Raw genomic sequence first — 27,423 nt, 5'->3', positions numbered from 1 at the left:
TATGTGATGGAGACATCACAACTAGAAATTGATTATCAGCACCTTGTACTAGATTATCCTATGTATATGTTTAATCTGTAATTTAATGCTTTAACAATCTTAACATGATTCCTATAATGCCAAAAGCAACTAGTTCAAATCTAACAAAGCCTCTCTGTATACCGATATCAAATTAGTGGAACCCACTTGAACTTACCTTAAAGAGTTAGGGGGTGAAGACGTGAAGTATATGCAACTTTCCTCCTACCCTTTAATTACCTTGTCTATCCATTGCTCAACAATGGAATAGAGAATTTTCTTTGCTTAAAAGGTAGTGTAAAAACATGATCTCCACTTGCACACTACTCTTCTGTATTTGACACATTTCTATGGAGGAAAACTTGAGATGCTCACATATATATTATGGTTCAAAGGAGCACATAGACACCGTGGCTAGCTAACAAAGCTCAATGGAGAGATTTGGAGTACGCATTATTTCTTTGATTCTTCTTTTGATGCTTACTAAAAATTTAAGTTCCAATGCACTTGGTGACAGTATGAAGGATGAGGAAGGACTCAAAGAAGACCAAAATGAAATGGAAAATTCTCTCTCTAATTATGAGTATGTATTTGAAATCCGTTTCATCTCTAGTTATTATATCTTATCTTCACTTGGCACTTACATATGTTTGATGTTTCCAGTGAAATGAGGGGCATGAAAGATGATGATTGGCAGATGGTGCAAAAGAAGGGAAACCATTTTGTGGTGAATGACAAGCCTTTCTATGTCAATGGATTCAACACATATTGGCTTATGGTATTTGCTGCAGATGAGTCCACCAGAGGAAAGGTCACTGAGGTGTTCAAACAAGCATCCTCAGTTGGTATGACAGTTTGTAGGACTTGGGCATTCAATGATGGGCAGTGGAGGGCCCTACAGAAATCCCCATCAGTTTATGATGAAGAAGTTTTCAAGGTGCTCCTTTATTTATTTATTTTATTATTTTGTGTAATACTACACTAACTTGTTATACAGTTTACAACATAAAATATCATTTATATTTAAAACCCCACACACCATTATAATTTTAACTTCTCTAGTATTTACTTCTTATTGAAGCATGTTAAATGAGTTAGACCCCAACAATTATGAATTGTTTGCTTGTGTAAGTTTTACTATGGTAATTGAAATCAGATAATGGTACAATCAAACTTCAAAGCTATTAGTTATCAGTGCAGTTAATTAGCACTCTTTTCCTTTTTACTATTGGTGAGTCACAGGCTTTGGACTTTGTGGTAAGTGAAGCAAAGAAATACAAAATCAGGCTTATCTTATCATTGGCCAACAACTGGGAGGCATATGGAGGCAAAGCACAATATGTGAAATGGGGCAATGCTGCTGGCCTTAACTTGACCTCTGATGATGACTTCTTCTCACATCCAACTCTTAGAAGCTACTACAAGGCCCATGTTAAGGCAAGTTCCTTTAAATTAATGCAACAGGTCAAAACCACCATTGGTTACTTTCAATTGGACACTAGAGTTAAAGTTTGTTTTGTTATATATTCCAACAACTAAAACTACCTGGGAATTATATCTGATAAGGACTGCTGTTTTATTATGTTATTATTTTTCTTTTTGATTAATTCCTGAATACTAAGTTGGTTTCAATACTGTTTCCACTGTGTAGACTGTGCTCAATAGAGTTAACACATTCACAAACATCACTTATAAGGAAGATCCAACAATTTTCGCTTGGGAGTTGATGAATGAGCCTCGTTGCACCTCAGATCCCACGGGTGACAAGTTACAGGTTTGTCCCTTGAAAACTTCTTCTGGCTTCCATAACCCAAGGGAAGGGTCTAGAGTCTTGACTCTTGTGGTATTGAAACTAAAATATATAACACATTTTGTGATGTCATATAATCACATCACACTGAACAATTGCATTCTCTAGTAGTCAGTTCTTTCCATGATGTCACATAGTCTGCTAAACTCAAATACTTACTTGAACATGTATTCTAGGATTGGATACAAGAAATGGCATTCCATGTGAAGAAAATTGATCCAAAGCACCTAGTGGAGGTTGGAGTAGAAGGATTTTATGGCCCATCAACACCTCAGAGAACTCAGTTCAATCCCAACACATATGCTACACAGGTTGGAACTGATTTTATCAGAAACCACCTGGTTCTTGGAGTGGACTTCGCTTCTGTTCACATATATGCTGACTCTTGGTAAGTTTGTTCAGCAATGCTGTTGTTTTATTAAAAATGTGAGGTTGCCATAAAACATACTTGTCCCAACCATTTATGTAAAGAGTTTAATTTTCATATGCTGTCAATATAAAGATTTTTATACTGTCAATTAAAAAAAATCATTTTAAGTTTGACTTTTAAGGTATAACTTACCATAATTGTGATTGGATGACAAAAACCCTTTACACTTAATGCATTTAAATTAAGTTCTTATGCAGTGTTACTTTATATCAATATTGCATTCATATGCATGTGCACATTAGTCTAGTCTGATGCAAACACTAATATTTTTATTGATGATGTTTTTTGTCATACATATACTACATTTCCTAACTCAATCAATTACCTGGTTGAAGGATTTCACAACAAATTGCTGATACACATATCCCATTTATAAAATCATGGATGGAAGCCCACATAGAGGATGCTGAAAAGTATCTTGGAATGCCAGTTGTTTTTGCTGAGTTTGGTGTATCTTCCAAAGACCCTGGCTACAATTCATCATATAGAGACACAGTTATAAGCACTGTGTACAGTACCATCCTAAACTCCACAAAGAAAGGGGGGAGTGGGGCTGGAAGCCTTTTGTGGCAATTTTTTCCTGATGGAACCGATAACATGGATGATGGGTATGCAATTGTTCTCTCAAAATCCCCTTCCACCTCAGGCATTATACAACTTCAATCCACTAGGCTTGCACTGTTTAATTCCTTGTGCAACACTAAATGCAATTGGGGTTGTAAGAAGAAGAAATTGTTGGAGGAAATACTCTATCGTGACGAACTGTGACACCATATGTGGAAAGTTTCGAATTGTAATGCTAAGGTCATATAAAACCATGCATGGATAAATATGTGATTCACCATATAATTTTGTTTGTATTAATATCAACATCAACAATGTGTTTAATTTGAATGTTGCGACATTATGGTCATGCAAGGTCACCACCATCTTAAACAAGAAGCACCACAACATTCTTCATTGTTTCACGTTAAGAATATATACACATTTGTATCATTATATGACCATTGGTAAAATAAGTAAGGTAGCATTATAAGTGTTGAGTATAACGTTCCTATTTGGAAAACACAAGTTTTAGACTGGAATATGGAGAAGCAATATTTATTCAAGAGCACTAGTTGAATGGAAGTGTCAAATGAAATTGAATAAACCATCCAATCTTGAAAGTAAATTTCATGGAATAAGTAAACCTTACATATCAGAATAGCCAATAGATTGTGGCTTCCTTTAGTTCTATTTTGTGTCTAGCTCCTTGGTATTACTGGTCATGTCCAGCCAAGTTCTGAATATTTACCTTCTGAAGAAAGAAATCATGGGAGAAGGCTTATGTCTTTGAAAGCCACTAAGTACTCCTTCCTGAGTTTTAATAAGCCACTGATTTTGAGAGGGGATATGCTCTATCATATAGACAGACAGATAACAAGGAAGGTATAGATTTAGACTGGCAAGACAGCAAGTGTAGCTTTTGCCTTCTGTATCATAGTACTGAAACCAAGTTTCCTTTCAGATCTTTCTGGAGGTTCTCTGGTTTAAACAGAGAAAAAAAAGGAACAAAATCTAGGAATTTCTGCTTGCCATTTTATATATTAGTTGGCCTTTAGATGGGATGCCATCATATCCATATCATACGAGCTCCCCCTGAAGGAAACAGACGTTTTGTAATAACATTGCCACAAAGCTTCAATTGACAGTAATATGATTCTTTCACACCAAACGAGCAAAAAGAATTAGGTATACTATCCCTGCATATTATCAGTGTAATCATGGGCCAATAGAAACATGTTATCTTAGATTTGACACTACTTTCTCAATGAACAAATTTTACAACACATTTTGTTAAGAAGCTGGATTAGAAAATAGAGAAAAGAAAAAATTGTATTTCTTGATTGCAAAAGAACATAACAAATGAGATAGATCTCTTCTTTAAGAGTTTGTCCATAACACCTTATGGTGCAAAAGACAATCATAAAAAGTGCAAGTTACTTGCACAAATGATCCAATCACATCCTGTTATTTAAGTCAAACAGACAGCATGTTTTCAAATGAGAATCTAATTATTAAGCATACAGCTGTAGACACATTTTCAGGAGCCAACTAGGATTTGCTCAAAGCTTAAGTTTATATGGTCAGAAATATCAGCCAGGTGTAAAAAATGAAACAATCAGAAAATGGAAAAAAAAAAAAAATATATATATATATATATATATATATATACTTATATACTTACATAGCATTTGTAAGCAGCTCACTTTGTGCTTAAGCTTAACTTAGAAAGAACTGCGGCTGCCTGATCCCCACCCAGAAGGAAATAAGGGTGCCTCAAGGCAGCAGCAGCAGATAAGCGTCCTCTTCTTTGGGAACCTCTCTTGGAGATAAGCTTTGTTGCTAAGTCCCACCCTCTACTAGAGTCACTATCAAGAATTTGGAAGTCAGACCTCATGCGAGTAGATGCCCTCCATTTGTTCAAATCATATCCACATGTTCTTATCTCCAAATTGAAATTCTTCAAAGCAGCTGGAGACCTTAAGGTTGGTATTGCCATTTGCAGGAGTACAATCCCGGCAGAATACATATCAAACAGATCAGGACTGTTTAACTGCAAAAAACAAACAGGGAAGAGGATAATGCATACACATTAAAAACTGTGTGTACTTAAACAAAATGACTCCATGAAGATTAATTACTATACGATGCCAGTCATGCCACAATTTTGGAAATTCTAGCTGATGCAAAAACCATAGGAAAAAGAAGTCGAGCTTTGAGCAATTTAGAAATTGAAAGTGAAGATATTTCTAATATAATAACACTAGCCACAAGAGCACTTAATTAACTAATTAAGTCAATGTGTTCTTGAAACATTCATTTAGGTAGTTAACATAACTAAAGCAAAGTGTCTTAACTAAGAGTTCCGGTATTGACATTCTCCAAAGTATTATACATTATTCTGTGAAAATATTTTGGCCTCTACACTGTTTCAACTAACTTTGACAAATGTTGAAGCCAGTATTATGTAGTTTTACTAAAAATGACACAATGTCACCCTTACAGAAGAACCTTAATTTTGGCTACATAAATAAGGTATAGAAATAAAACCTGCCACAAGATGGGTGAAAGGAAAGCTGCAATAGGCTCTGGTGGGAGACTTAGTGTTTCTTCTGGTAACACGTATAGCTCAGGGGGACAGTAGTCACGATCCAAAGGGGTACGATTAGGAACATAATTCTTTCCAATTCGAAGGTCTGTCGCAGCACCAAAATCAATGAGTTTAATCTGCCCCCGTTTGGTAACCACCAAGTTGGCAGGCTTAACATCCCTGTGTACAATGCCTATGTCGTGAATTTTCTTAAGAGATGTAATTATCTGGCGCATTATTTGCTTGATGATCAATGCATTTCGTTTAGAAGAGTCGACGCCTTGCAAGACACGTCCAAACATGATAGACTCTAAGTTTGAAGGGAAGCTTTGATCAGCCATGTAATCAGCAAGAGATCGGCCTCCCTGTGATGTGGACAACCCTGCAATTAGTGGTGGAATAGTTGGTATATATAAAATATGTTTGGAGCTTATCTGTATGCTTTAAGTTATGCAATCCATTAAAATAAATACTATACTTTTTTTTTGTAATATATTCATGACAACATATAAAAATTAAAACCAGCATTACAATATTGTTTCAAAACTCATGAATAAAGTGGTGCATGGTTGCATGCATTGGCCATCTATGGCTGTAGTTATCTAATAGGAATATTTGGTAGAGTACCTCAAACTTCCAAACAAGCCATTTTCCACCTTTTGTGAACTGTGAATTGGTTTTATCAGCTACAAAACTACCAAGAAACTTAGCACATGTTTCAGGAGCTGCTCTAGAGAGTCTATAATTGAACCACTCTTCAAAATCACCAAATTCCTCTGCTCCTTCAATTCCAACCTTTACCTGCATGTGCCATCAGTCAGCTCTTAAATACATTTGACAGGCTTTGCAATTATAATTGAAAACATAAAAAGAAAATGAATTACATCATCATATGTAAATTATGAGGTGATACTGATAGGTAAAGTCAGCACATAAGTTTGGGATTTCAATTTAAATATTCCAACATCTAGATATATATTTTCTCTTTATTTTCAAAAGGAGAAAATATTAAGAGAGAAAAATAAAGAACAAAAGGATCAATAATCCTCAAGAGCTGTTCAACTCTTCTACATCAATCATTTTATCTCATGTAAGATGGAATGGCTCTAATTAAATGCACCTCATGCTTCCTATAACAGCAAAACCACCACAGCACATTAACAGAAACAAAGGGGAACAAACGATCACAGCAGATTAAAAAAGAGTTGGTAAGAAACAACTCAAACAAGCTCAGCAAATCGCATCGATTCAGTTCAAATGAAGTATAAAACATAACATCACTATTCCAACAATGACCCATCATAGGCTAAAGAAGCATTGGAAAATAAACGAATATCTTAATGCTACCTTTTTAAGAACGACTTTATCCTTAGATTTGGCATCCAACTTAGCCACCTTGTCCCTTCCACTTTTCTGCATCCACTCTTGCACATCCACATTCCTTGGGACCAAAACACCCGAATAAACAACACCAAATGACCCTTCTCCAAGCTTATCTCCAACAAGAAAATCAGTCCTCTTCAGATTCCTCCTTCCAGATAAACTGTCCAAAACCAGTTGGATAGGAGCCAAGAGGAATGCATCAATGGCGCCGACGAGAACACCGGGCCTCGCGGTGAAATAAGCCCATGTCAGCCCTGCTAGGATCCCAAGCCCCCACCTCTGCACGTCTGATAAGTCTTCAGTTACATTCTGAAACTTCACTATCACTGATTGGAAGACAGGGAACTGGTCCAAATGAAAAGTGGTCTCCAACAAGTCTTTGGGGAATTTATCAAAAAAAGCATTGCACTTTGCAGAGTTGTTCTTGAAACAACGGTTTGTTGAGAAGGGAATGGTATTTGGGGTGGTGGGTTTGACAGGGGAGAAGCAGATTGTGTGATTATGTTGAAGTGTGGTTGCAGTTGTAGAGAGCAGAGAAGCCATGACCGTTATTTCTAAACAGGACAATGCTTTCTCTCAGCAACGTTGTTGTTGGTTGTTTTGTTTCTCACAAAACTTGAAGCTAGAAATGAATAACGTCAGCGTGCATGGTAGGTAGCTCTTGGGCCATTTGTTCCTCCTTACTTTATCCGCCTTTTCTGTTTATTTTCTAGGTTCAGAATCACCTCAAACCTGATCCAAGAAAGTCTAACATAATAATAATAATAATAATAATAATAATTAGAAACGAAATCAAGTGTTGTGTTTCTCATAAATAGATGTATCCTTCCATTAGTTTTGGTTGAGATAAAAAACCGGAATTTGGAGTTAGTTTGGCATCTGGGTCTTCATTTGTTATTATCTTTCTTTGATTTTTATTGGAAGTTGAAGAGTTAATTAGTAACGGAAAATTTTTAAGTTAATTTACTACATCATTGTGTGGGTGACTATTATATAGAATATTTATATTTGAGGGAGAGATTCCAGTAATACAAGTGTGAGTTAAAGTCAAATATAAAGTAAAATGAAAAAATTGAACATCATACAAGTGAGCGAGAAGACCCAAGCAAATAAAAACTTTTTAAAAAAAAAATTGATTTACTATCTTTTTAAGATTTTCCATTTTTATTCCTTGAATTTTTTTTTTACTAGTTAATGTCTCTTAAAATTTAGAATTTTAATTTTAATTTTTAAAAGCTTAGAATTGAGGCTTGTAACTTTTTTCCCTTTAATTGTTTTCCAGCCTATTTTTTTTTTCTTTATTTATTTTCTTTTTGGAGTTTTACCATGAACTTGTGTAAGTAGAACTCTATTTTTCTAGGGTTTGGACTTAGCCTTTGATGACTGTTTGGTTTAATTGAATTGCTTATATGTCTATTTGATTCTCCTCTTGATTTTTTTCTTATTATTTTATTCAAGTTAGAAGATTGATCGTCATTTTGCACAATCTTAAACACTTAGGGAAGAATGAACTTAATCGTTGGACCTATAAAAAAAGACTTGGGCTTTAAACTGCGATAATAGGTTTAATCCTTTGAGAATCAGTTAAATTACCAAAAAAAAAACATACAAATTTAATTAAACATAACCACTATGAGAATAATTAATAGTTAATTCAATTAGATACGTTCATGTATCTTAAAGATTATCTTAGGTTATTTCTCCTTCAATGGTAATCAAATAAGACATTACGCAAGACAATTAATCATTTAGAAAATCATTGTATCAACCCCAAATCCTGGAAAGTTTCTTATCATTAACTGCAACCCGTTAAATATTTGCTTGATCTTAATCAAGTCTTTATCTTCAATTTAATCTCTTTCATTCTAATTTTTTTTTCTCGTCTAACTTAAACCTTCCCCATTTAATTGTTACGCCAAAGTCCTTAACTCCTTATGGATACCATCTTAAATTTTTATTACTTAAAGACGATCATGCACTTGCAGCTTTCCCTTAATTATCAGCCAACATATTTAGATAGCATTATTTTATAAGATACTCCTATCTTAGAAATAAAATTATAACTTTTCATATTCTTTCAATGAGGCAATTTCGTTAAAAAAAAATATAGACATTCTCATTCTTTTTTCTTTTCCTTGGAGGTGTTTTTCACACAGTATTCCCAAAAGTATAAAAAAATTTCTCTTTCAATCAAATCATCGTATTACTCTCTTTTTTTATCTTTATGTGAATACTTCATCTCGTTTTATGTCTATCTCTAAATTAAATTTTAATATTTTTAAAATTATTCATTATAAACCTATAATATAATCTATATATTTAAAAAGTATTTGTTTGTTATAATTTTTAATTATAACAATTTATATAATAAAAATTATTTAAGTTTAAATACTTATTTGATTTTTATAGTTGTATTTAAAAATAATCTCTTATATATATATATATATATATATATATATATATATATATTATTTTAAACCTCTTTTATTCCATGTATGCTTAATTGTTAGAAATTAAAAATGATTGAAAATAATATGTATAAAAATTAAAATGGATAATTTTTAAATACAACTAAAAGATAAAATTTGTGTAAGTATAAAAATCAAATGAATAATTAAATTAATTATTTATTTATTATAAATATCTTGTATAAAGACTAAACTAAAGTACTAGCATAGTTATTAAAAATAGAAAACATATAATATATGGCATTTTAATAATGGAATAAAGTATGTTTTTTATCTATGTATTTTTTTCTTGTATTTTCAAATTAATGTTTTAGTCCTTATACTTGAAAAATATGTGAATTCAATCTCTTCTTATTTAATGGAGTACTGTCGCTAATGATATCAACTTACTAGTGTGTTTGGATTAAATTCATGGTGAAAAAAATCAATTAAGTTTTCATGATAAAGACAAAGTGATAAATAGTTGTTTCTGTTTTTTTTTATGGTATGGCCATAATTTTGTGGGATAAAATGGATTGTTGTGTTTTATCCAAACACAGTATATACATTGCCGCGGTTTAAAAATTAAAATACATTGGCTATAAACCTCACAAAGCATACAGTTGTGGTTTATTTGCTCTTAGCATTTATTGGCGGCTATTATTGCCACAATGCTTTTTCTATTATTTTTTACCCCTATTTGAATTTTAATGATCTAAATTAAAACAAAATTTTCTAAACATCTTGTCTTCAACAACATTGGAACAGCTCTGAGCTCTCTGGTCCTCAATCGTGAGCTCATTCGAACCGCCACCACCGCCACCACCACGACGTCCTCCATCGCCTCCCAGTGTGGAGGATCCTCAGAGAACCGAAGATTAATTTAATAAGAGTGTTGATTAATATCCTCCAGTTGCAACACCCTAACTCCCTAAGTCACACTCACACCGTCACAGCACCGTGATTTTCTGCAGGTTCTCATCCTTAGATCTGAATTTCGTCCCTTGATTAAATTAATAGTTATATATATGTATTTTTTTTATTTTTTTTTTACATTTTAAAAACTATAAACCCTAATCTAAACTATCTCTCAAATGACCAGACCAAAGACCCCTAATTTAATCGCACGTCGTCGTTCCTGCCAGCAGAACACAGAGGCCACCGTCGTGTGTTGTTCAATCTAAGGTACCTTCTGCCTGCGTTCGTTCTTTCAGTTATAGTTTCATTGTTTATTGCATTTGAGGTGGACATGGACTCCCCTGTTATGATATGTTTCCTACTTTGTAACTCTTCACTGTCATTTCTCTCATTAAGTTTCTAAATACTAAAACAACAATACCTGCACAATCAATGAGTGTGTTCTCATAAATTGACTTAAAAGAGTTCAAGCCTGGAAAGTGGCAAGGCGTTCTGATTCATTGGAACAATTTATCTGTGAAATCACGCGTCTTTTGTTTTGAATTAAAATTGTTTACATTTTATATAAGATTAAATTGCACTAACTCCCCTTAAAAGTTTTTGATATTGCACAAAACCCTTGCTTTTTTAACGTTTACAGCTGCTTTCTTACAGTGTAATGATTTTCAATCAATTAATGGTATAGTGTAATGTACAAGGATATTAGTGTAATGTTTTGCAAACAATTAAGAGGGTTAGTGTAGGAGTAGAAAAAAGAGGGATATCAGGGGGAATTTCAGTGAGAATTAGTGTAATTTACTCTTGATTGATATATTTCTCAGTCCTGTTTCCTTCAATAACTCCACTACATTTTGCTTTCGTTGTTCGTCTTAGTCATAATACTGGTAGAAGATTTTTGTAAAATTAGCAAACAAGAAATAGAACATAGTTTACCAATAATTAGCCCTGTAAATAAGCCTTGAAGATTCATAGAATTTATTGGCAGAGACCAAAAGATGGTCAAAACAAATTGTGAATTTTATAATCTGAGTAATGACACGATATATTGCCAAATGCCAGCCTTACCCAATAGATGTTTCTTTGAAAGATAAGCTTTTGGGTTCTTCGAAATGATTTTCCCTTTTACTTGGCTTGTAGATTATTTTTTTTCTTGACATCTAGGAAGTGGAAGAGTTGCACTGTCATATGGCTCATCAGAAAAAGTACTGTAGTAGTAAGGAATTAGCATCACAATGAGGAAAGTATAGAACTCCAATAATGCTAGAATGTGCCACAGATTTTCTTGACACTTACACCCACTGAACCGTGGCAACAATTGTACCTTCCATATGGCACTGCCTTTCTGTTCATCTGTTGTTCTAGGCTTCTAGCATAGCTCTACCTTTATCTGCCTTTCTGTTGTTCTACATAAACATCATCACAACTTCTCCACTTCAGTACAACATTTTATTTTTAGCTTTTCTTGGATCAATCAAGTGCTATCATTCTTATTTTCCTATGGTTATCAAAACATAGACAGTCCCTTTTATCAAGTATTATCATTCATATTTTCCTGGCTGTAAATCTCACTTTTGTTGCTGTCCTAATAACTTGATTGCTGAAATCCCATGATTTTAGCCTTTACATTTCACTCCCTTTTGATTTCTATTTTAAGCTTTTTGGATTATTGCCACTGTTAACAGGTCCACATGTTTTTCAAAAGTGTTTCATGCACTAGTGACCTATTTACATGCTTTAGCCTATTAGCTCATATGCCTAACTTAGCTTGTTTAGAGGTCCATTGGCCTATTTAAAGATAGGTCTCTTGGCCTATTTAATATGAAATAGATTTTCAAATTGGCTAATAGTCTTAATATGTTTGTAAACAGTTACATTTTTTTCATTCATGAGTAAGATTACTTTCTTTAATTTCTAAATTGAATTGCTTGGATCTTTTATTTTTGTATTGGATTGTAGTATGGGCAAAACTTTCATAGATCTCTAGATGGTAATTGGCACCGCCAATCTCAACCATATTTCATCTATTATTTTTTTTTTTTCATTTTCTGGAATTTTTCACTGTTCTGCTACAATTTTGACCAATTAGATTGTGGGGTGTTTGAATTTTTCATCAAAATCAAATTTTTATTTTGAAATTTCACATTTTTCTCTTTTTTCAATCAAGCAATGGGTGGTGATACAGCATTTTTGGAGCACCCCATATCAGAAGATACACTTCAGTTACTCTTTGAAGCCTCCAACTCTTCTAACATGGAAAAGTCCTTAGAGATTCTCATTCAGAATGCCAAATCTGATTCTGGGCGTTTGGAACTAGCTTCTAAAAGGATTCTCCCTGCAGTACTTAATATAGTTCACTCACTCACTCATGCTTCACATCACCATCACCATCAGCATAATCATATTCTTTGTTTGTCTTTCAAGCTCCTCAGAAACTTGTGTGCTGGAGAAGCTGCAAACCAGGACTCATTTCTTGAGCTTGATGGGGTGGCGGTTGTTTGTAGTGTTCTGAGGTCAGAGGCTGCTTGTTCAGGCCCTGATCATGGATTGGTTCGGTGGGGTCTGCAGGTTCTGGCAAATGTTTCTTTGGCGGGAAAACAGCATCAATGTGCTATTTGGAAAGAGCTCTATCTGGATGGGTTTGTATCACTTGCTAGACTTCACACCAAGGAGACTTGTGACCCGTTGTGTATGGTGATTTATACATGTTGTGATGGAAACCCGGAATGGTTTAAACGGTTGTCCAGTGAGGATGGATGGTTTGTAATGGCAGAAATTGTGAGAACTGCCTCTTCTGGTGAGTTAGTAGTAGCTTTATGTATTTTGTTCTTTTCTCTATTCTGTCCTGTCATTTGGGGCCATGGGGTTTTTTAAGTTATATCACTGATTTTATTTAATTCATATGATAATATTTTTTCATTTGTTTATTCCTTTTTGCTTGTAATTCTTTTCCTTGATTTAAATGGTCTTTTTGAAATTTTGATTCTTTTTAATACAATACACAATGACTTTGTGTGCTCCATTTAGCTGACTTCATCTAGTGGGGCACTGCTTATTTGTTGCTGCAGCATGTTGGTTGTATACTTTGACGTTTTTGTATGCTGTCATGAGTGGCAAATGGGATTATGATAATTTTTAGGTTGTGGCATTGATTACTTTATTTCTTTTTCATTCTTTTTTTGGCGCTTTTCTTATTTATTGGTTTCTACTGAACCAGCTAGTTTTGGTGAGGATTGGTTGAAGTTGCTTCTTTCAAGAATATGCCTCGAAGAGTCTCAATTGCCCGTGTTGTTTTCCAAATTGCAGTTTGCGGATGTTCCTAAGGTTGAAGTTGCTGAGTCAAAAGATGATCACTTTTCATTTGAACAAGCATTTCTTCTGCGAATCCTATCAGAAATCTTGAATGAACGGCATAAAGATGTTACTGTTTCAAAGGATGTTGCATTGTTTGTTTTTGGGATATTCAAGAATTCTATTGGGGTTCTTGAACATGCAACGAGAGGGAAGTCTGGTCTTCCTAGTGGCTTTGTTGGGGTTGATGTTCTTGGCTACTCTCTTACCATACTGAGGGACATTTGTGCTCAAGATGGTGTGAGAGGTAATACAGAGGATTCAAATGATGTTGTTGATGCGCTATTGTCATATGGCCTCATAGAGTTGCTTTTGTATTTGCTTGAAGCCCTTGAACCTCCAGCAATAATCAGGAAAGGACTCAAACAATGTGAGAATCAAGATGGTGCTAGTTGTTCCTTCAAACCATGCCCTTATAAGGGCTTCAGGCGAGACATAGTTGCACTTATTGGCAACTGTGTTTATAGAAGGAAGCATGCACAAGATGAAATCCGACACAGGAATGGAATTCTACTTCTATTGCAGCAGTGTGTTACTGATGAAGATAATCCTTTCCTGAGAGAATGGGGCATATGGTCTGTAAGGAATATGTTGGAGGGCAACGATGAGAACCAAAAGGTAGTTGCTGAATTGGAGATTCAAGGATCTGCTGATGTGCCTGAAATTACTTCACTTGGTCTCCGAGTGGAAGTTGATCAGAGAACCAGACGTGCAAAGCTTGTAAACATCCCGTGAAAGATCACTATAACTTGGTTGAATCTATGCATATTAGTCTTAACTAACTAGTACGGTGATATGGTCTCTTGGTTGGATTTTAGGTTGGGACTCTTTTCCCGTTTTCTTTTTCTTTTCAAATTGGAACTGCTGTTTCTTTTGTCAATGGAAGCTCGGAAGAAAATTCATATTTTGAATAGAAATTGTAGATGTCCAAACAATTTTGCAGAATCCCCATCAATACCCATGACAATTTATCAAGCAATGTCAGATGGGGGAGGAAAAAGCCAAACAGCAGAACAAAGGCAATATAAATATAAACATTGAGAAATGTGTTTATTATTGGGTAAGGAAGTGGGGTTATGTAGTTTATTATATTTTGGTTTTAGTTGTATAATATCATTAGATACTATCTTTTGATTTCTCTTACCAGTTTTATCTATTCCATGTGCATATGTTAATATGTAATCAATTGACTTCTTAAGTTTTAATTTCAACAGATTTTTTTTTGCTGTTTGTTTTTTGTGGTTCATGAGTCAATGAAGGGATTTGTGTTGATGAAACTTGGAGTTATTATTTGTCGAGCTATTTTATGTCAATTGTCTTATTGGGGATTGAAAATGTGAACAGGGATTGATGTGCCTTCTTCCTAAACGGTTTTGACTCTAAGGAGGAGAAGGTTTTGTGAAATTTTGGTTTCTTATGGCTACTTTTTCGAGTTTTAGAATTACATGACTTTCTCTTATTTCAAATATTATCATGTATTTTGATGAGAAAATGGGGAAAAATATTTAAGAAAAAAAATTTGTGACAAAGCTCACACAAAGTAGAAGCAGGTTTGCTTGGAAGACATTGCACCTTAGATTCCAAGTTTTCCAATGTTTCAAAAACATTCCTTCTATTCTAGCTCCTTTTTTTTTGTTCTCGTATTATATGTAGCAGCGGTATACAAAGGGGTAACTTGAGAATACCTATGATCTTATGCAGTAATGATCACCCTGGAGATCGTCTCAGCAATTAAGTAAATCATTGTTACCTGGCATATTTGGTGAAAAAGGGATCTCTCATTAACAACTTCCATCTTTTAACCTGAAGCAAAACTATTTCAGTACCAACCCTTTCAATAAATTTACTATCAATGACAAAAATTGACAAAACCATGTCAACTCCTCTTCACATAAATCCCCTAATAAGACAACAATTAACGTGAAACAGCTCAACAAATAACTGTTTCAACAAAGATTTAATTATCCATTTAGTTCCTATAATTTTTAAACTTATCTCTTTTAGTCCCTAAACTTCACATTTTAATTCTCACAAGGTCTCTGCCATTAAAATTCTTCAACTAACAGAGTTAAAAAAAATTAACGGCAAGAACCTTTTGAGAATTAAAATGTAAACTTCAGGACTAAAAAGTTCACTTATAAATTATAAGGATATGGATAAGTTTGAAAATTATAGGGACTAAATGGGTAATTAAACCTTCAACAAATAAACACACACATATGACTTAGATAGGGCTTACAAAATTTGGACAGTCCTCACTTTACAAATTAATTTTGTGAGATTGAGTTAGGCCTTAAGTTCAAATTTCAATATGGTATCTAAGATGATATTATGATAGTGACTTTTTCTCCCACAAATGAATCATATTAGTTGTATTGTTCAGGACCCACAAAATTTATGTGACATCCTACTTGACACTCAGAGATACGTGTCAACCCTCCACGTCAGTTCTATTACAGGAGCGTGGACGCTTGGCCCTTAGCAGTCGGGCTCCCCAACAGACATATTATCTCTAACCTTCTTATATTCAAATGTATTTGAATATCTTATCCATTGGCAGATATTAAATTATCTATAACGCCACACATTATCTATAAGGTATGATTATCTTCCACCTTTATCTATAAGCAAATATTTATCTCTAACATTATCTATAAGCTCTCAGCTATTATCTACAAGCCAGAAATTATCTACAAGGCTACAAAAGCCCCTACAAACGAGGACCAACAATCATGCTCAATTAATGTAAATATAGGTTCTATTGAACTCTTTGGCATGACCATCTCATACGACCAACACACTCAGCACACGACAACAAGTCTGTGCCCCTCTCTTTTTCTCCTTTGTTCATACAAGTCTTATTAAGCATATACTTATTTTTCTTTTCTAACTCATATTCTTACTCCCTCTTATCAAAGACACATCTCCAAGCTGACGTATGAAGTTCAGGAGCCACTCAATCACGTCCATCCTAACGTGTCACGATTTTGAATTTTGATAAAAACATTAGTAGTAATTCTTTTCTCACTGACCATCACTTTGATCTTGACTCTTTTCATACAAGTGAACCATATTAGTGGTCATGTCTTTCCCACCAATTGTTTCTCTTGGAGCTCAATATTTATATTTTTAATTAATTTTTATTTGCGGGCAAATGAATTATTTTCTTGCAGCAAGCTAAAAGTTTGGTAAGCTTTAGCTTGTGAACAAGTGTTAGAAATTAAAAATTAAAAAAGTTAAGGGAACAAGTTAGTTAATAATATTTAGTGTATGTTTGGGGAGGCTATGAAGCAAAATCGTGGCCAATCCCATGGTGGAGCTAAAGCAACACACTGCGCTTCTAAAAATTCACGGTAACACCACTATTTTTGCTCCCAACATCGAACTGAGGAAAGCTGAGTAGACTTGAACTGAGGAAAGACATAAAGTTCATCTTAAAGTGTCCTGTTGAGAAGGACTTCTTTGTTTCCTGATGCTTAACATTTCAATGATAAGAGAAAAATATGAAAAATACACCATTGTCTTTTGCAAGTTCTCAGACACTAACCTTTTGTATGTTTGAGTAGGAGAGATTAGAAAACAAGTTATGTTGGGTCCTACTTATAAACAAAATTCCTCCTAAAATTGGGGGACAATGTTTGTTGCATTTACCTTTTTTTGTTTTACTTTTTTACAGAAATAAATAGTTTTTATAGCTTAAAAAATTGCAAATAATTTATATTCATATTTAATTAAAAGTAAATACTTTTTTTTTCTGGCTTCTTATTTCTATGTATTCAAATAATGTATCTGCTCTATTTCTTCTTTTTTTTTTAATTCTACCCTTATCAAGTCTTTCTCTCTTTATTTTATTTCTAATCCAAAATCAGTAAATCTTTAGAAATATTTGGGACATAATTAAAACAATTGATTGAGAATAAAAAACTTGAAATTAGAGGGAGAAGAAAATTGTGAATGCCCTACATGTTTTATGAGAGAACCTACATCATTACTCTATGAGAATTACTCTAGTTAATTAAGTGTATTTGGTTGTGATATTGCTCTCGTCAGGCGTCACTATTCAGGTGACGGCTAGCACCCGGTGTTCGGGTATCATAATGGTGGATCTAGAACTGAGGAGGGTATGTCAATGGAATAAATAAATGATTTTAAAATTGGTTTAACCGTTTGAAATGATTTAATTTGATCCTTCAACAGTCAACACCCTTTTAATTGAGATTATTAGAACATCTTTAGTGGGTAATTGAGATTATTAGAGTATTTTTATTGTGAGATCTTGAGCTCATGATTTGATCTTACCAAAATCTTCCATTAGAGAGAGACTTGAGATCTCCAACATGAAGGATGAAATCTTCTATAAGACCTCTTAAAATCCTCATTATTCTAAAAAAAAGTTTTTTTTTAGTTTCTCTCTTCCTAATAGATTGTGAAGGGTGAGGGACTCAGTGTTGAGTGAAGGGATTGTGTGGCTTAGAGTGAAGGGGAAATTGAAAAAAAAAGTGAGCATTGAGAGGGTGACGGGTAAGTAGAGAGGGTGAGTGTTGGCTGTTGAGTTGAAAGGAAAAAAAATTAAAAATATTAATTTAAAAAAAAAAATGAACGTTGCGAGGAAGAAAAAATTAAACAATTGTCTTTCAATCACGACAAAAACTACCGTTGTCTTTCAATCTCTAGGCCATGATCACTGTTGTTAATTTTTTTACTGAGTATTTATTATTATTTTTTAATTCAAGATGCTATATGCATACAAGATAAATTAATCAACAACTTGAAGTAAACTTGCTAGAATATATTTGGGACGTTTCGGTTACAATAATGTTCAATTTTTTTTTCTCATTGTCCATGTTTGTGTTTTTTTTATGATCAATGTCTTGTAATAATTGCAATTTTAAATTATGATCGTAATTAAATATTTCAATTCTTATTATATTTTTTATTTCTTAGTATTATTTATTGATAATTAAAATCTATTAAATTAATTACATATTTTTTATTTTAAGCTCAATTATAAAAAAAACAATTGTGAGATTTAATGTGTGACCTAAAATAAATGACTTAAGATCTTAAAATAAAATTATCATTAAAGTAAAAACTGAGAAATATATTAAATGACATGTGATATTTTGGTATCCATCAAAAACTGTCTCAAAATTTCAAGTTAAGATCTACAATTAAAATGTTAGAGGTGTTCTTGAATATACTTAGCATAGCATTACTGTGTATATGCATTGTCACTTTAGTGCTAAAATATTTGGATGGCACAAACCTTTATGCAATCATGAAATAATGTTAAACACATGCACACAAAGTGTACGTAAACTATAAAGTAAAAGTAATGTCTACCATGGGTCATCCAGGAAACGATACATTGATGTTGTTTCCTAGCCAAAGAAACATTTGACAGAACCTACAGATCCCAACAAACTAACCCATGATCAGGGCCAGAAGAAGCACCCTCTGACCTCATCAGAACACTGCAAATAACAAACACCTTATTAATGAGCCCTTCAGCACACTGGTTTCTTGGAGCTTGAAACACATAGAATAGGACTATGATGATGCGAATTGCAAAGCATGAGGCAGTGAGTGAACTATATTTGGCACTACACAAGGAGGACCCTTTTAATCAATCTGGTGTGATATATTAGTTGACAAATAATTTTGTGATTTAAGTATGTGATTGAGATTTGATATTCGAGTCTTTATGTATGTATGAAAAAATATCTTTTAAAAGAGATGAATTTTTTAAATAATTTTCAGTATTTTGATAAATTAATTTTTGTTTCTGGCCAAAAAATATGCTATGTTTATCATGTTTCAGTATGACAAAATATTTATTAAAAGATTAATTCTTTAAATAGATTTTATACATTTTAAATAAGGTGTGACACTAATTTTTGATGCTCAGTCATTTGCTTTCTAATTCATTTCATGTGATGATACTTTGGGTTGAGATTTTAGACACGTTTTGATTTGTCTCACAGAGAAAATGGAAATAGTCTAAACGTATAGTATCATATATTACTTCACATTTATTTTAATTGTATTACTAATCTCTCAAAATTGTTGGCAGCTACAAGTAGTCTTATTTTTCTGGAAACATTTCTGCTCATCTTACTATATGATTATGAAGTTTCTTCTTTTTCTATTTTTTTATCAGCAAATATTAATTATTAGTTTGTTAATTTTTTTCAACAAGAGAGATCAAACAACAACTTTTTTCTCTTTTTCTTTTTTCTTAACCATCAAACCCATTTTATATCTCTTTATCTTTTTTTTATGTTTCTCTCCAGATTTGTATCCTGTTGGTCTTGACTGTCTTTTTTTATTTTAGGATCAAAGAGCATTTCAACTTGTTTCTTGCCCCACAAACAAAATACGTCGAAAGATATACAAAATAAAAAAGAAAATTAAACAAAACACGCACACAAAGCTAATGTTCAAATAAATGATGATTTGCTTAGGATGTGATATAAGATCATTTTATCCTGCATGTATTTGATAACTCGAGATAAGCTGATATTTCAAATTCTTTCACTTTAAACCCAAACTTTGAACTTACAAAGTGCCCTTTCCCTCTCCAGTATGATGGCAAGTGGCAGCAGGACCTGATGAAAATTCCTGGATCAATTAATTTGATTACCACACATGTCTTGTTCTTTTCTCTCCCTGTGTATCCTGATATTAGACCAAGTTAACACTGGTACCAAAAAGCTATTTTGGGCCTAGAAATACAAATGTGTAACCGATCACAAAACAATGACAACATGGGTAACAGTGATTATCATAATGGGCCAATAGGAGAAAAAACTGGTCTTCCCCATTCTCATCCAAAGTCCAAAACTTTTAAAAAAATAGCATTCTTGTCAATCAAATCAAATACCATCATAGATGATGATTATGGCTAGTCCAACATTAGGTGGATGATGTCTAATACACAAAAGAGATAGCAAACAAGGGGATCAGATTAGACTATGCTGTCCTTCATAAAAATACAACCACCATAATATATATTTCACTCGTGACAAAAATACTCTAGGGTCACCCCCTAAACTAAAAAAAAATTATTTGTCTAATTTATAAATTTTTTTTATATCGCCTACAGTTTAGACACGTGCACAAAGTTAGGGTGGCTATTGAGGTTGTACCTTTGCACGGATCATGGAAGGGGACCATTTGACCAGGTTCAACCTTACTCCCAAAGCCGAAGGGCATAGCAACAATGCCTCACCTTCTCTGCATATGCTTTTGGGAAGAAAGAATGGATGTAATGTTATTATGTACCCCATCCATTACATGGTGGTGCCATGCCATTATATTCTTATGCTGCTCAATACTGCAATGATTGTACAAATTATGTTCCCAATGCAAATTTACAAGATTAGTAACCAACATTAATTTCTCTGGCATGATTTATGTACATCATGTATCATGCTATCATTAATAGCTCCACGGATTTAAAGTATATATCAATTTCAAATTCTGATCGTGGTCACACTAGTTGAACCCACAACCAATCCATTTGCTCATATCCTCTCTTTCTACATTATTATCATCATTAATTATGGGAATCTATTATATGTTACAGGAATTTGATTCTTTATCATCAAATGCATGAAATATAAGGTTATTCTAATTTAATCAATAATCTTAATTTAAGTTTTAGATATGTAATTATGTCAATTATTCATATAGAGAATTTTGACACTTATAGTAGTTTTATCAAAATCAAATAAGATTTTTTTCATTAAAGAATACATTTAGTTTTGTATCAAAAAAAAGATTTGATTTCTTTTCTTACCTTAAGAGACATGGTACTTCAAGAGTTTACCTAGAAAATGATGGATAGACTCACAGGGCTAAACTAAGATTCTTGACCATATAACAAAACCCATGTTCTAGTTTCCCTAAGCCAGATAGAGAAGCAAGCAATCATAAGAAAAGAATATAACCAAAAAGTTGAGTAATCCAAAATTGCAAAATCTATCTATTAAATGGGCCACTGGGATTTTTCTAGATTGGATTGCATGTATGCCTGACCCACTCAACAAGCTTCCAATTCCAAAAGCTTCTCTCTCTTTTTTTTCCTGCCCCTCAAATTCTTTTCAGCACAGTTATCTCAGTGTGTTCCTTTTCCCTTTCTCGTCAGAACAATTTTTTAACCAAAACCACATTGCTTGTTGGTTGCAATGAGCCAATGAACTTTCTGCAAAATAGCATCCTCCTATTCCACTCACAAAAGTATAGTGCTTTTACTTTTATACATCTGAAAACATAACCAATTGGTCTGGCTCATATTTTTCTCTATTAGTGTTAGAGCCTGCACTCGGGTCTAAAGCAGTAGTAGGGTAAGCACTCCAAATCAATGGGCCACAATCAATTGTTGTTTTCCTATGAAGATACATGTAAGCATGTAATCCACTTGGGAATCAATCACATACATAGAAGGGTGTTTAAACTTTAATTCACCTTTGTGATCCTTTTGAATAGTGGTAAAAGAAGAGAACATGTTATTTTTGTTGTTTTTTTGGATCAGGTAATAGTCATTCATTCACCAATCACCACATCAGCCCCACTAATTTTTTCATTTTTTGCCAACCTTTTTTCCTCCCTTGTGGACCCCAGCCCCTACTACCTCCAATTCCAAAAGCCTCATTTCTCTTGTATTTATCTCACATTACCATGAGTGCCAAACCAAAACACACTGATGGTCTTACCTGAAGTCTCATCCCTCATTCATCATAGAGAGAACTAGAAAATATTTCCCTCACAACTCCTTCACATAGAGAAAAAGAGAGAGAAGAGAAACATAGATACAAAGAGGGTATGGGTAACTACAGGTTCAGATTATCAGATATGATCCCCAATGCCTGGTTTTACAAACTCAAGGACATGGGAAAAACAAGAAAGCAAACCCCAACAACTCATTCCAGGAAGAAAAAGCAACCTTCACCAGCCTCAACCCAAAAAGCATCAAAACCAAAGCAACCACACCAATACAATCTCAGAAAGTCTTACTATTTCACAAGGGAGCTTACCCCAAATGATAGAATCTACTCCTCACCAACACCAACAAATAACCAAAATGCCAAATACACCAATTCCCTTGAACCCCCCAGAAAATCATCCAAACAAAGACTCAAGAAAAGAACTTCAAGGACTTCTTCTCCTAAGCTTGTTGTTGTCTCTAACAATAACAACTCCTCATCACCAAATGATAGCTCCACTGAATCAGAGTACCCTGACCCAGAATTCAGAACAGACCGTGTTCTTCCAACTGAATCATTCGATGAAACGGTTCCTTGGGCCAACTCTTGTGCCTGCAGGGTACACTCCAACGCCAAGGACATCATCATTGATGTTGACAACAATTCCATAGCCAGAAAAGATGGTAAGCTAGAAGGGTATGAGTATGAATGTGATTCCTTCTCAGACCTTGTGCTTCCACCAATTGTGACCAAGCCTGCAATATTCAATGACTTGCTCAGTGATGTCAAGAAGAAAGAAACCAAACCAAGAAGCAAAATGGCTGCACATGAAGAGCCAAACCTGAATAAGGGGCCTCTGAGAGTTAAAATTGTGAAGGAAGACACTTCATCAATGAAGGAACATAAGAACACCTACGGAAGGAGATTCTCTGTGAGCTCTCCGGGAGTGAGGCTTAGAATGAACTCGCCGCGAATTGCGAGCCGGAGAATTCAGGCACATGGCCGGAGAAGCGTGTCCTCGGCCCCCCGGAGAAGCCTCTCGGATAGCTTTGCAGTTGTGAAGTCATCACTGAATCCACAGAGGGATTTCAGAGAATCAATGGTGGAGATGATTGTGCAGAACAACATAAGGACATCAAAGGATTTGGAGGATCTTCTTGCTTGCTACCTTTCTTTGAATTCAGATGAGTATCACGATCTCATTATCAAAGTGTTCAAGCAAATATGGTTTGATTTAACTGATAATAACTAGTAGAACAAGTTAAGTAACCAATTGAGATTTGAGACCATTCTAAATGAGTTTCTCTAGTTTCTGTTTCTCAACACAATTTATGTTCACACGTAAGTAATATTAATATCTTGGTTTTAGTTTGATACATAGACCTTAGTGTTAAGCCAATATTTGAGCATGACAGTGTCCAAGATGTTTCCATTTTTTTTTTTCAAATGGATAAACGAAATTGAATGAAGCAACCAAGAGCAGCAATTGCACACATCATCTCAGAGGTTTTGTGGTGGAATTGGACCACAATAGAATGAAATTTACTCTGTTAAGGCCTTGGTCCATAGGAAAATAAAATGGGTTTGAGGAATTTTTGTTAATTAGGGAATAGCTCAATTAATTTTTTTATGAGCTGCAGAGTTCAGATTACGCATGACTCTACAATAGTGTCATTTGGCATGCAAACGTGTAAAATGGTTTTTAAACACAAGCTTTATTTGGAATTTTGGACCATTTTTCTGTGTATTTAGAAAGGCAGAAAAGTTTGCCACAAACGGGGCATTGTATTGTTAGCTATCTGTCATCTTCCTCAAGAAGAAAAAAAAAAAACTTGGAGCATAAAATTTGCTTCTGAATTTTAGTACCTTCATGGACCCAGAGTTGTTTGGGAACAAGACATAACTGGCACAAAGTTGTATAAATTGTTCATATTGTAAGAGACAGAACCAGGTGCAAAAACTGACAGCTTCTTCCATTAAACTTTGGATTTTATTATTATTATTATTTCTTTTAATCTAAAAGAAATTGCCCTTTAAGTACAACCCCTTGATTTCACGTTTTTCATCCCAAAATTTAAAGGGGCTTCTTTCCTAGCCTGAGCATGCAGCTTTTAAGATCTTGTATGCTAGTTCTCCCTCAACAACACACAACTACCGACAAGAAAGCTATATGTATTCACAAGAAGTTATTATTGCATATTATTTTACACCTTTTTTTTAACCCCACCTTGTAATACAAACAACATCGAAGTGAATATTAATTAAAATATAAATTGAGTTTAATCGTTATATACTTTTTAGTGTAATTTTTTTATGTTATTATTAAGTATTAACCAATCAGAAATTAATATTTATATGACTTTTAAGATGATTATTATAAAAATTAATAAATTTATTATATATAATAGTTTGTCATTTTCTCATTAAATTTCTTTTCTTATTTTTGAAGTTAAATTAATATGTAGATAACTAGATGTCACTGTCCTCTCCGCAAGCAACACTGTATGCTTTTATAAATAGAAGATATTTCCCCCCTAATCATGAACTTGAGAATTCAAATTGCTACAGATTTTTATTTTTTTTTTATTTTTTGCGTTAAACCCTATGAACTGTGGAGGAAATAAGAAAAAAAAAATACAAAAAAGCTCTCTAATATCCCGAAGCTTGTCCAAAGGTGAAAGTTTGATTTTCAAAAGCTAAAGCTACTTCGTTTATTACAAAAGTTGTACCAAGACTTGAACAGTTTTACTAGAGGCATAGGCTCATCTGGTGACTAGTGACGGGACCTTGTGTGCCCTAGGCTTATTATATGAATAGTTTCAGTGTGCTATAACATATGGTGTGGGGGTTGTTTTAAATCAAGTATAATTAATTTTAATAAAACTGATTTTAAACCTCTGATTAAACATAATTAAAGTGGATATTCTAAATAATTTAAATTTATAATAAAATACTTACATAATGCAAAAATTAATTTTTGGGTCAAATAAACATGTCTATAAGTCATTTTGCTAAAGTTTTTTTTTTTCCTTTTGGGTTAAACTATCAGATAAAGCTTAGAGGTTTAATTATAATCGTTATATTGTTTAATAAATTTTTGTAATTTTGTTATTGCAGCAGCACAATATTTGTTAAAAATTCAAATAAAATCTATAAATAATTGATATCTTAAATTTAAAAATATTTAATATTCTGAAAATAATTCAATCAAAATTAATATATGTTTGGTAACATATCATGTACTCTTTAAAAATATATTCATAAACATTAACATAGTGTGGTTAAGAGACAAGGTTATTAAGTATATGAAGCGTGCGATTAGAAGTTTGATTTCTCATTTGAGGATATTTCATGTTAAAAATTTCATTTTTTTTATCGATAAATATTAGTTGTTAATTATTAATTTTTTTAATAAAAAATAAAATCCATTATTTTTTTTCTTTTTTAATTTTACTATCAAACCTTATAATTGTTACAAAATTCATATTTTGAATACTCATTTTTATCATTTAATCGTTTTGTGCATCGTAACATGTGAATACAATTATAAAAGATTAATATTAATGATAGATGAAACTAAACATATGCCACAATTGAATTACATTACCCATTTTATGAGGACATAAAGGTATAATCCCACAGTTGAAAGAAAGCCACAATTGATAATGTTGTCTCTTTTTACGACAAAAGGAGGTTCTGGCTTGACAATCAGACCAAAAGATTTATTTAAAAACTAAAAATGGATATTTATTTTTCTAAGGACACTGCCTGTGATTCTGGCAGTTCCAACTTGCAACTGAGTTTAAGATCTCACTTGTTGATGTAAATTTTTTTAGAATTAACTCCTTTCTATTAAACTAAATAATTTATTATATCTTTGTATTAACCTTGATCCTTTTTATTATTTTAATTAATTTTTTAGATAATTATTTTAATTAATTTTAAAAAGTGTGGTTACATATCGAGACATAGGCATACCACGGGACTTGAATCCTCCACCTTTCTATGTGTATTGTGTATCTCTCATTCTTTAGTAAAATATAATTATATCCTTAATAAGATTTTCATCTCTCATCTTTTAACTCTAACACTTCCTTTTCCCTTCTCTCAACACAATATGACACACCTTCGTGACGGTACACCCACAACAACGATACCCCTCCCTTCCCACAGTGACTCCTCCTTCCCCCTGTTCTCCCATTCTCGCACTCCTTCATCCTTCTTCCGTGAAGGTATGTGGCTCTTTCATCTTTTTCTTTTTTTTTTCTTCTCTTTTTTCTTTTATCAAATTTAATTAACTATTAAAAAAAATTTGGAATGAGCTTTTTATAAGCAAAAACGCTTTCAAAATGATTTTTTCATAAACAAAAAATACTTTTTGAATGGTTGTTCTAGAAGTATTTTTACTTACAGAAAGAATATTCCGTAAACATATTTTTTAAATCCAAAGTAGTCTTTTCTAGAAATATATTTTGTATATTTAGAAAAGGGAGTTCCGGAAATTATTATTGTGCTTACGGGAAGCCCATTCCGAAAGTAACAACTGTAGTTTGGAGTAATCTTCCCGAAAATGTATTTTGTATCTTTCGGAAAGGACATTCTAAAAGAAAAAATTACAATCTAAAATAGTCTTTTCAAAAAAGCATTTTGTATGTTATAGAATGGTCGTTTTAAAAATACTATTTTTGCTTACAGAAAAGATGTTCGGTAAGATTTTTCCTTTCAAAAGGATCATTTGGTAAACATATTTACACACTTATGGAATATCTGTTTCGGAAATAAATCTATAGGAACACCAATTTTAAGAAAAAGAGTTGAGTTGTGCTGACCACGGGAGAAAAAAGGAACAAAAGGGAAGGGAAGTAGAGGATTGGAAGAAAATAAAAGAAACAGATAGGAGTTTTTAGAAAACTGAGATAGCGGATGCAATAAGAGAACTGGATCGGAGAATTCAATTGCCGCATACCAGAGAAAGGAGGCTCTCCCAAATATTTAAAGACCTCATAATGTTTTTTCGAAGCCTCAACCTATTGTCATAGTATACTGGTATTATTTAATTTTAAAACTTGCTACCCCCAACATATTTTTTTTTTAACAAGCTAGAATACACAGTCGACAATTAAACTATAGTCCCCTAATTATTGTTAAAACGTGAGTGATCTTTTGGTCCATACACTAAAAAATTGTCATATTGGATCAGTACGCCTTGATTGGTATAACTAATGGCA

General features: G+C 33.3%; 4 protein-coding genes across 4 annotated transcripts; 3 read left to right on the top strand and 1 right to left on the bottom strand.

Moving 5' to 3' along the window:
• Positions 1-406: 406 nt before the first annotated feature.
• Positions 407-3,152, top strand: LOC100811794 (mannan endo-1,4-beta-mannosidase 6). The gene is made up of 6 exons (XM_003552273.5): positions 407-601; positions 682-955; positions 1,261-1,455; positions 1,670-1,792; positions 2,005-2,216; positions 2,594-3,152. The coding sequence occupies exons 1-6, from the start codon at positions 450-452 to the stop codon at positions 3,024-3,026; spliced, it is 1,389 nt and encodes a 462-aa protein (XP_003552321.1). The 5' UTR covers positions 407-449; the 3' UTR covers positions 3,027-3,152.
• Positions 3,153-3,269: 117 nt separating this feature from the next.
• Positions 3,270-7,463, bottom strand: LOC100795624 (serine/threonine-protein kinase STN8, chloroplastic). The gene is made up of 5 exons (XM_003551568.5): positions 6,739-7,463; positions 6,019-6,192; positions 5,352-5,756; positions 4,486-4,854; positions 3,270-3,896 (listed from the first exon to the last, which is right to left on the bottom strand). Exons 1-4 carry the CDS (start codon positions 7,315-7,317, stop codon positions 4,504-4,506), a joined length of 1,509 nt encoding a protein of 502 aa, XP_003551616.1. The 5' UTR covers positions 7,318-7,463; the 3' UTR covers positions 3,270-3,896; positions 4,486-4,503.
• A 2,472-nt stretch (positions 7,464-9,935) lies between these two features.
• Positions 9,936-14,700, top strand: LOC100795092 (ataxin-10). Its single transcript, XM_003551567.5, has 4 exons — positions 9,936-10,195; positions 10,324-10,406; positions 12,304-12,933; positions 13,354-14,700. The coding sequence occupies exons 3-4, from the start codon at positions 12,306-12,308 to the stop codon at positions 14,220-14,222; spliced, it is 1,497 nt and encodes a 498-aa protein (XP_003551615.1). The 5' UTR covers positions 9,936-10,195; positions 10,324-10,406; positions 12,304-12,305; the 3' UTR covers positions 14,223-14,700.
• Positions 14,701-22,187: 7,487 nt separating this feature from the next.
• LOC100794572 (transcription repressor OFP2) lies at positions 22,188-23,797 on the top strand. Its single transcript, XM_003551566.5, has one exon. It carries the CDS (start codon positions 22,314-22,316, stop codon positions 23,445-23,447), a length of 1,134 nt encoding a protein of 377 aa, XP_003551614.1. The 5' UTR covers positions 22,188-22,313; the 3' UTR covers positions 23,448-23,797.
• The last annotated feature ends 3,626 nt before the right edge of the window (positions 23,798-27,423 follow it).

This window comes from Glycine max, chromosome 18 (assembly GCF_000004515.6).
Source record: "Glycine max cultivar Williams 82 chromosome 18, Glycine_max_v4.0, whole genome shotgun sequence".
Lineage (NCBI taxonomy): Eukaryota > Viridiplantae > Streptophyta > Magnoliopsida > Fabales > Fabaceae > Glycine > Glycine max.
This window is presented reverse-complemented; position numbering and strand designations above follow the sequence as displayed.